The 10832-nt window shown below is 42.4% G+C and overlaps 1 protein-coding gene across 1 annotated transcript in view; it reads right to left on the reverse strand.

Annotated features, from left to right (window-relative positions):
* The window catches only part of polr2b (RNA polymerase II subunit B), a 33867-nt gene extending 23852 nt beyond the window's left edge, over positions 1 to 10015 (reverse strand). The window contains exons 1-9 of the mRNA XM_061976825.2: positions 9866 to 10015; positions 9436 to 9508; positions 4662 to 4812; positions 4467 to 4579; positions 4163 to 4382; positions 2192 to 2350; positions 1959 to 2123; positions 1692 to 1888; positions 1498 to 1617 (exon numbers count right to left, since the gene is read on the reverse strand). Of these exons, the coding sequence (XP_061832809.1) occupies positions 1498 to 1617; positions 1692 to 1888; positions 1959 to 2123; positions 2192 to 2350; positions 4163 to 4382; positions 4467 to 4579; positions 4662 to 4812; positions 9436 to 9508; positions 9866 to 9884 (1217 nt within the window). The 5' untranslated portion in view covers positions 9885 to 10015. The remainder of the gene's footprint in view (positions 1 to 1497; positions 1618 to 1691; positions 1889 to 1958; positions 2124 to 2191; positions 2351 to 4162; positions 4383 to 4466; positions 4580 to 4661; positions 4813 to 9435; positions 9509 to 9865) is intronic.
* Positions 10016 to 10832: the final 817 nt, after the last annotated feature.

Consider the following 10832-nt stretch of genomic DNA (forward strand, 5'->3'; position numbering starts at 1 on the left):
TTAATTAATTACATGTAGATGAAACACTGGTTATATCTGAGGCGTTGAATCGCAGCAAACACAAACAAAATAAATAAATAAATGATAAATGGGTTGTACTTGTATAGCGCTTTTCTACCTTCAAGGTACTCAAAGCGCTTTGACACTACTTCCACATTTACCCATTCACACACACATTCACACACTGATGGAGGGAGCTGCCATGCAAGGCGCTAACCAGCATCCATCAGGAGCAAGGGTGAAGTGTCTTGCTCAGGACACAAAGTTTTTTTTTTTTTTTAAGATCTCGTATATAAATAGATGGGGAGAGGGAAGTCTGGGCTTCTCTGCTTAGGCTGCTGCACCCCCAACCCGACTTTGGATAAGCGCATTCAAGAATTTTTACAAGATATGGATGGAATTTAAGACAATTTAAGGCTTTAAATTCAAATTATTGGACGACCGTATTTTTCGGACTATAAGTCGACGTTTTATTCATAGTTTGGCCGTGGGTGCGACTTATACTCCGTAGCGACTTATGTGTGAAATTATTAACACATTACCGTAAAATATCAAATTATATTATTTAACTCATTCGCGTGAGAGACGAAGAAAATGTCCGCAATCGTCACACACACGTCAGCAATCGTCACTCACACGCCAACCAATAAGAATTCGGCGGGGGCGAGTCATGGCAGAAGTGCATTGTGGGCCATGACATGCTAACTGCTATATGCTATGCGCTACTGCCGGAGCTATTAAAATGGATCACATCAACAATCGCGGTAACTTATAAAAACTGAGAAGGACTGAACTAAAATGGCACCAAAAAGGAAATCATATACTGCAGATTACAAGCTGGACGTAGTGAAATATGCTGCAGAGAACAGCAATTGAGCAGCAGAAAGAAAGGACGCTAGCGGGGCGCATACCAGAGGCAACACCAAGGAAGAAGATTTCATGGGATTTAGCGATTAGGAGTGACGGATTGTTTGGTAAACGTATAGCATGTTCTATATGTTATAGTTATTTGAATGACTCTTACCATAATATGTTATGTTAACATACCAGGCACTTTCTCAGTTGGTTATTTATGCCTCATATAACTAACAATATTATTCAGCCTGTTGTTCACTATTCTTTATTTATTTTAAATTGCCTTTCAAATGTCTATTCTTGGCGTTGGAATAAAATAATATCAAATAAATTTCCCCCCAAAAATGCGACTTATACTCCAGTGCGACGTATATATGTTTTTTTCCTTCTTTATTGTGCATTTTCGGCCGGTGCGACATATACTCCGGAGCAACTTATAGTCCGAAAAATACGGTGTATACTTTTTAAGACTCCACGGACACTCTGACACACACACACAATTAATTACAAAACCGAAAAACCAAGGTTGATAAGGACAGATTGTTCCCTGCATGGCGGACCGAGTGGTCCAGTATTTTACTGTGTACTGTTGCATCTCTAACACATGCGTACACACAGAGAAAGAGAGTGAGAGAGACTTACCCTCTAAAGAGGAAGGCCAAGAGTGGGCCAGCCAGGTCCAGTCTCTTGTTTCCGTAGTGATCTCTGTCATCAAGCTCTCGTCTACCAAGTGCGGCCAGCAGCAACCTGTGGACCATGTATCTACACACACACACGCACACAATCAACAGTGACGCAGCATATTGTTGGGTGAATGCTAGAGAGTGTGAACCCACCCCAGGAAGTAGGCCTTCTTGGTCTCACAGAAGTCGCTGACGCCAACGTGCGGCAGCATTTCTTTCTGCAGAACTTCTTTGGCGTACTTGATTCTCCGCTCCTTGGTCACTCCGGGTTTGGCGCCCCTGGATCCGATAAAGTTCAGGGCCACGTTCTGCTCCTGGATGACGAAGGCTTCGTCCAGAGACGGCTTCACCTGCGGAACGAGAGCGTGGTCACGCGTCAGCCCGGTGCGGACTACCGAGCGCACGGTCGGCCATAGTCACCATCTCCATCATCTCGGGGTCGTCAAAGTCATAGATGATGTGTTCCAGGATGTCTCGATCCGACACAAAGCCCAGTGCTCGGAACACGATGATGATGGGGACTTCTTGTCGGATGTACGGCAGCGTGGACACGATCCTCTGGCCGATGGCGCTCTTCTTCACTCCCTGAGAGACCATCAGCACGTCAGACACGTTCCCCGCCACGTCGACGGCCAGCAGACATTCGGACTCACCTGCCCTCCTCGGGCCATCATGCTGACCCAGATGGTGCTGGTGGGACGAGACGAGTTCTCCAAACAGGACCGACATTCCGCCGTGTAGGCGTACTTGGAGTCCTTCTTCGCGAACACATAAACCGTGTTGGTGGCCATCTTCTCTTGAGCAATGAGCACCTGAGCACCAACAACGCACACGTTTACAATTAAGATTGATTGTATTTTTCCGACAACAAGGCGCACTTAAAATTCTTTCATTTTCTAAAAAAAATCGGCAGTGCGCCCTACGGTCTGAAAAGTTCGGTATTGGTAATCTTCAACGGTTAGCCTAGCACGGGGGCTAGCAACCTCTTTAGCGCCAACCCAGTGGCTCCCTGGAGCATTTTTAAAAAAGGATTGAAAATGGAAAATTAGGAAATAATTTTTTTGTTTTAGTATGGTTTTTGTTTGAGGACAAACATGACACAAACCTTCCCATTTGTTAGAAAGCCCACTGTTCGATATGTTTGTGTGTATGCTTCACTGATGAGCGTATTTGGTGAACATCGTTTTGTCCCACTAATTTCGGCGGTTCTTGAACTCACCGTAGTGTGGACTGTGACGCAACGGTTTGTTTACATGTAAAATCTTCCACTCCTTTGTCTCATTTTGTCCACCAAAAGTTTCATGTTGTGCGTGAATGCACAAAGGTGCGCTTTGTTGATGTTATTGACTTGTTGGAGTGCTAATCAGGCTATTTAAGCCAGCTGTATGTACATATTGCATCATTATGCCTCATTTGTAGGTATATTTCAGCGCATTTAATTTCCTTTACTTTTATCCTCTTTGTATATAATTCAGTTTTGCATGTCTCATGATTAGAGATGTCCGATAATGGCTTTTTTGCCGATATCCGATATTCCGATATTGTCCAACTCTTAATTACCGATACCGATATCAACCAATACCGATATATACAGTCGTGGAATTAGCCTAACTTTGTTGTGATGCCCCGCTGGATGCATTAAACAATGTAACAAGGTTTTCCAAAATAAATCAACTCAAGTTATGGGAAAAAAATGCCAACATGGCACTGCCATATTTATTATTGAAGTCACAAAGTGCATTATTTTTTTTTAACATGCCTCAAAACAGCAGCTTGGAATTTGGGACATGCTCTCCCTGAGAGAGCATGAGGGGGTTGAGGTGGGTGGGGGGGGGTGTATATTGTAGCGTCCCCGAAGAGTTAGTGCTGCAAGGGGTTCTGGATATTTTTTCTGTTGTGTTTATGTTGTGTTACGGTGCGGATGTTCTCCCGAAATGTGTTTGTCATGCTTGCTTGGTGTGGGTTCACAGTGTGGCACATATTTGTAACAGTGTTAAAGTTGCTTATACGGCCACCCTCAGTGTGACCTGTATGGCTGTTGACCAAGTATGCATTGCATTCCCTTGTGTGTGTGAAAAGCCGTAGATATTATGTGACTGGGCCGGCAAGCAAAGGCAGTGCCTTTAAGGTTTTTTGGCGCTCTGTACTTCTCCCTATGTCCGTGTACACAGCGGTGTTTTAAAAAGTCATAAATTTTACTTTGTGAAACAGATACTGATAATTTTGAAACCGATACTGAAAATTTCCGATATTACATTTTAAAGCATTTATCGGCAGATATTATCGGCAGTCGGATATTATCGGACATCTCTACTCAGGACACATTATCTGTTTGTAATATTGGCTGCAGTTCAGATTGTTGTTTGTGTGCCATGTTGTACATTTCTGTCAACGAAGATTTGTTTCAACCTGCGACACATAGTCATTTTGATAGTAGGCTATTATAGCTAATATAGACATTTACGTCATGTGTTGCCTTCATTATAAGACTTATATACGGCTTTTCGTTTTTTGCGGCTTCAGACAGATTTGTTTTTTGTATTTTTGGTCCAATATGGCTTTTTCAATGTTCTGGGTTGCCGACCCCTGGCCTAGCATAAGGGCCCGGGGCGCTCACAACGCACCTTCTCCGAGCCGTTGATGATGAAGTATCCTCCAGGGTCAAGCGGGCACTCGTGCAACTCACACAAGTCACGATCTGTCAGGCTGCTCAGGAGGCAGTAGGTGGAGCGCAGCATGATGGGTATTTTCCCGATGAAGGTCTTCTGGTGTTGAGTCTGCAGCTGGTCCTCGCCCTCCTTGATGATGGTCTTGGTGATGTCCACGTACAGAGGGGCCGAGTATCTGCGGGAGTAGCAACAAGAAGACCGCACGGACTAAGTGCGATACAGGGAAAGAAGAACATTCTCAGGGAGGACGGGGACCTACGTGAGGTTTCGGAGTCTGGCCTCGTTGGGCATCATCGGAGACGGAGCGCCGTCCCTTTCCCAATGCGTGGGTTTGGACAGGTAGATCTGCTCAAACTTCAGCAGGTAGCGAGGCTGCAACAGACGTCACACTTGTCACAAGGCCTGAACGGAACAGGGTCCCTTTCACGGCGGTAAACCTCCACCAGGCGCTTACCGGCTCCTCCACCTCTCCTGAGGTGTGCTGGGCTTCAGCCTGCAGGTCGATGGGTGGAGCATCCTCCACTATCCTCTGCACGGACATCTGGATGAACTCATCGAAAGAATCCAGCTGTTGCCGCACCAAACCCTTCTCGTCAAAATAAGAGCTGAAAAAGAAAGCTTTATTTATAAAAAAAAAAAAAAAAGAAGACCTACAAGAGGACACAAAACTCTTCAAACAGGTGTAGGGGTGTAATGGTACACAAAAATTTCGGTTCGGTACGTACCTCGGTTTAGAGGTCACGGTTCGGTTCATTTTCGGTACAGTAAGAAAACAACAAAATATAAATTTTTTGGTTATTTATTTACCAACTTTGTAAAGACTGGCTTTATCCTTTTAACATTGGGAACACTATAATAATTCTGCCCACGTTAATCAACATTAAACTGCCTCAAGTTGTTGCTCAGATTAAATAAATATTTCTTCTACATATAAAAAGTGCTACATTAAACAGTTTCAAGTCAAGTCATCATGCTTAATTTATTACAGCATTTGGGAAGCCTGTAGTTGATTTTTATTATGTAAATGTTATATTTTTATCAACATGTGATAGCAGGGACCCTGCCATTCAAAACTAGGCTGCTGCATTTCTAATGATTAATGTAACTATAGCTGAAAAAAATGGTACAATAGCAATAAGAGAGACTATTCATTCCTGAACACCATGGAGTTCATGTAGACTTAATGATGCAGTTACATTATTATATCAACTATCAGAGACAGAAACTTCAATTTACATGTCCTTTTTTGCTGCTTCAACACAGCTCAATCAACACAGAAAAAGGTAAAGTGAAATAACAGACAGACAGGGCTTTGCTGTCCGTAACACACACACGCACACACACCGCAAAATAAGCTAACGTTACGCTAAAAGCGAATTAGCGTTCACCTCAAGCCAGGACTGCGAGCGAGCTGAGCTGCCTTTTATATTTCTAGAAGGTCAACAGGCTCATAGTGATGTTACTAGTAGTTGACTGGGAGGTGTTTATTATAGTTTGGGGAGAGTCCGCTGCCTGATGCTTACCTGCTAAACGCTAAGCACTGACTACATGCGCTCTGAATACGCACTGCTGATTGGCTGTTACCGCTCTGTTTGTAACCAATTAGATGGTTGTGTGGGTGGGACAATGCTGGGTGCTGTGTAGAGGACTGACAGAGACAGAGGCAGAAAGAAGCGGAGGCGGCTACTTAATATGTCCGTGTGGAAACTCGTTAGTACACCTCCGAACCGAACCGAAACCCCCGTACCGAAACGGTTCAATACAAATACACGTACCGTTACAGCCCTAAACAGGTGTGCCCATTACGTTGATCGCGAGCTACCGGTGGATCGCGGAGGGTGTGTCAGTCGATCGCCAGCCAGGCATTAAAAAAATACACCTAAAAATTAGCAACCATCAATCTTCACCAAGACGTCACTTTCGTCACTTGACTGACATTCACGGCACCCGAGGATCTTGTGAGATGACCTGGCTGCTGCCAGATCATTAAGAAAAAATGACCGACAGGAAGACGAGAAACACTTTTTATTTCAACAGACTCTCACGCCGTACCTGCTGTCAAAACTCTAAAAGATCAACTGCACAGTTCCTGTCTTCACAATATAAGCGCTGCTTCATCCTGCCGGCGTTAACGAAATAAGAGTCTCAGAAAGCTAGTAAGCTACGGAGTTTGCCGCCAATGTATTTCTTGTAAAGTGTATAAAAACAAGTATGGAAACTGGATGGCGGACGACGTGGAGCAGCAACCAAACACCAACACAGTAGAGGAACCACTCGATCTGATCAGACTGAGTCTAGACGAGAGGATCTACGTCAAGATGAGGAACGACCGTGAGCTACGTGGACGACTGCATGCATATGATCAGCACTTGAACATGATACTCGGTGACGTGGAAGAGACCGTGACCACGGTGGAGATCGATGAGGAGACTTATGAAGAACTTTACAAGGCATCCATAATTGGTCATGCTATTTAGCTCATGAATATGGTGGTAATTTAAGGGATCACATGTTGGACTGTCAATGACTGGAGACTGAGACCCCGAAGCAGAAGGTGATATCTTCAGATTGGTATTTGTTACGGCAGTCTCTGTAACATCATTTTTGTAAGGCTAAGTAATGTCATATTTAATAAATATAACAATTGTAGTGTGTGGATGTAAGTGTGAATGTTGTCTGTCTATCTGTGTTGGCCCTGCGATGAGGTGGCGACTTGTCCAGGGTGTACCCCGCCTTCCGCCCGATTGTAGCTGAGATAGGCTCCAGCGCCCCCCGCGACCCCAAAGGGAATAAGCGGTAGAAAATGGATGGATGGATGGATGGATGGATGGAAACTGGATACATAAGGTGCCAAAAACCAACCACTTTCATGTGGTATTGGACAGAAAGGAGGATTTTTTTCTCCTCCATTGAAAAATGTAGACGTTATCAGCACTACTGTCTGATTCCAATCAATGCAAGTCATCAGAATCAGGTAATACACCAACTTATAATCTTGTCTTCATGAAAGAAAGAAATCGATATGTGTTAAACATGCTTGTGTTATCATTAAACACCTTTAACTTCTTAACAAAAACTTCTCTTTCATAAATAAATAAATATAAATCATATATATGAATGAGGTAGATCCCTTCGACTTGGTCAATTGAAAAGTAGCTCGCCTGCAAAAAAAGTGTGGGCACCCCTGTTTTAAAAACTTGCAAGCGTTATGCCGCAATGTGAATAGCAACCGGAACGTATTCAGAGTTCAACCGCGTTTGCGTTGTTTTCATCACCACTACTGACGACGTACAGTGGGTCTTGGTTAGTTTTTGACTCATCCTTCACTTTTGAAAAATGCGTAAAAAATGCACCACCTGTCTGACAATACCTGAGATGGGTAGGTTGTGAGTTCAAACCCCGGCCGAGTCATACCAAAGACTATAAAAAATGGGACCCATTACCTCCCTGCTTGGCACTCAGCATCAAGGGTTGGAATTGGGGGTTAAATCACCAAAAATGATTCCCGGGCGCGGCCACCGCTGCTGCTCACTGCTCCCCTCACCTCCCAGGTGGTGATCAAGGGTGATGGGTCAAATGCAGAGAATAATTTCGCCACACCTAGTGTGTGTGTGACAATCATTGGTACTTTAACTTTAACTCAGACGCTACCTAGTGGTTGTTTGAGCACACTGCAGCTGGTTCTGTATAGTCTCACTCCTTATAAGGGGAATTTTACCTATCATTGACAACACTTATGTAAAACAAGAAAACATTGGTTTTTCTTTTTTTAATCCATGCTAAATATTAAATAAATGCGATCAAAAGTTTGCTTACATTATTCTGCCTATGAGCCCTTAAAAACACTTCTATTAAGGTTGTATATACATGCTGTAAGTATATAAGTAATGGGCCCATTTAAAACATGTAATATTTATGTATTTTAAACATTTTAAACATACGCGGTGCATTATTTTCAAAAATGCATCACGACGTTTGCTTTTTTTTCTTCTTCATAACTGATTATTACTCACTGCAGACTTCAGGAGAGCCAACAAACATAATAAAACATCACTTACTGAGCAAAGTCTGCTGTCATTTGGGTGTCAACTGCTAGGATGTTCATATATTCCCCTTTATATGAAAAATGACTCATAATCCTCGCAAAGTAAAGAGGGGCGGCCCCAAGCGTCTTTTTGTGTCGTTCTCGCCATTCCCAGGTCTAAATCCATTGTCAAAGTGTACCAACTTGTCGGAATATACTTTTTTATTTTAAAAGAAGTATCGAAAAGCCCCGATAAGAAAAGTATCGAAATACATTTTGGTACCGGTACCAAAATATTGGTATCAGGACAACACTAGTACACACATGCCTAAACCTAGTTTAAGAGAAAAGAATGTCGTCATCACTAATTACCACTGTTGGGACTAACGTGTTACAAAGTAACGAGTTACTGTAACGCCATTACTTTCGGCGGTAAATAGTAATCTAACGTGTTATTTTTTATATTCAGTAACTCAGTTACCGTTACTACATGATGCGTTACTACGTTATTTTTTATGTACTATCGGCTAGAAACTGAGAAGATCCGAGTGTGTTTTATTGGAGCGCTGCAGAAGAGGCGACCGGAAAACAGGCGCGCGCTGTGTATGTGTGTGTGTGGGAGGGGGCGTGTCTGTGTTTACATCATGTCGGAGCCAGAAGTCAAGTTTTTTAACATGGAGATATTCTCACTACTTTTCTTTTGTGAAGCACAAAGAAAAGAACACTTTAGTTAAATGTAAGTTGTGTCTTAGATCAAAGATCCTATCTACTTAAAGTTAAAGTTAAAGTGCCATTATGTTGCAGCTATTTAAAATATTTTTGTCAATTTGTTCTGGCCTGAAATAAATTGGCCTTTTGAAACATATCTTTGTCTTTGTGTGTTGTATGTAGATCACATTGCTTTCTGAGTTCAGTGATGCAAATGCATGTCAAGTTGATCAACAGATTGTATTATTTTCCAGTCCAATAACAGTACTGAAAGGAAGGCTAAAAGGGCATTAATGGGAGCCTTAAAAAAAAGGGGGGGGGGGGGGGGGGGAGAAGTAACTAAATAGTTACTTTTCACAGTAACGCATTACTTTTTAGTGTAAGTAACTGAGTTACTTTTGAAATAAATTAACTAGTAACTGTAACTAGTTACTGGTTTTCAGTAACTAACCCAACACTGCTGATTACAGGTGTACAGTATGTAGTGGAAGTTCACCTGATGACGATCCAGCATGCTTCCTGCCACAGATCCGGCGTGATCTCATCATCATCTTCCTCGTACTGGTTCTCTGCACGCAGACATGACAACTCATGATCAACAGAAGAAAGTTACCACACAAGAAAGTTAATAGCCTGACATGTTGGCTTGAATAAAGCAGTTAGCGTCTGTTGCCATACTTTATTTACTTGCTATTGAAATAAACACGTGTGCTCGTTGAGGTCACGACTGGCTAGCATGTTTGCTACAAAATGTTTTAGATGCAAACAGCAAGTTAGAATATGCGAGAGTTTGTAGCTGTGATGCTATTGTGTTCATTCAGTGACTGTGGCTAACGTTAGCATGCGCGTTAGCACCTGCGCCGTGATCGATTTATGAGCGCAAAGCACATGTGTTGTCTATAAAGTGCCCACATCTAGCGCCTTACCTTCGTCTTGGTCGTACATGTTTAGCCTCAAAACAAAGGAAAAAGAAACAAGATGACAAGTTTTACGAGATGCTGATTCGCGACAGCGCGCTACCGGCTTCTTCTTTTACGGAGAAACTGCTGAATTAAATGAGACGCTGCCCCCTCTGCTCACACGACGGAACTTCTTCTTCTTCTTTTTTGTTTTTTATGGCGGTTGGCAAGCAACCTTGTGGTGTGCATTACCGCCACCTACTGTATTGGAGTGTGGACCGAGGTGGATCCCTACTCTATATTCTTTTATTTAACCCAGTATGTTTTAAATATGTGCATATTGCTTTATAACCTATGTGTTCTGAGTGCATTCCTAATATATCTTCCACTGCTAACCTAATATTCTCTTTCGCTAACTTACTTTCCAGTATTACCCTTTCTCTATTATATTTCCTACAATATATTAAAACATGTCCTACACTTTCTAGCTGTTGGCAAGAATCACACAGTCCTGTAGTATGTTTCCCTATTAATTTTAATGAACTATTTAGATATGTATGTCCTAATCTCATTCTAGTAATAATGTCTTCTTCCTTCCTATTTCTATTGCCTCCTCTCATTACACCTACTCTCCTCTGGACTTTGTAATACTCTCTACCTGTTGTTTCCTTATTCCATTTATCCTGCCACTTTTTATTGTGTTCCATCTTAATTATGTTCTTCACTTCCTCTTTACTGTGCTTAATCTCCATGTTTACTTCTGTTTTAGTGGTTGCTTGTTTTGCGTATTTATCCGCTAGTTCGTTCCCCTCAACTCCTACATGAGCAGGAACCCAAAGAAATGTTACCACACCTCCCGCTTTATTTATTCTGTAATTTGCCTGAACTATTTCATATACTAAATCTTGTCTTGTTTCTGATGCTATGTTTTTTATGCTCATCAATGCACTGCTTGAGTCCAAGCACACGACTGCTTTTCTTGCTTTATTTTCTT

This window comes from Nerophis lumbriciformis, linkage group LG16 (genome assembly GCF_033978685.3).
Source record: "Nerophis lumbriciformis linkage group LG16, RoL_Nlum_v2.1, whole genome shotgun sequence".
NCBI lineage: Eukaryota > Metazoa > Chordata > Actinopteri > Syngnathiformes > Syngnathidae > Nerophis > Nerophis lumbriciformis.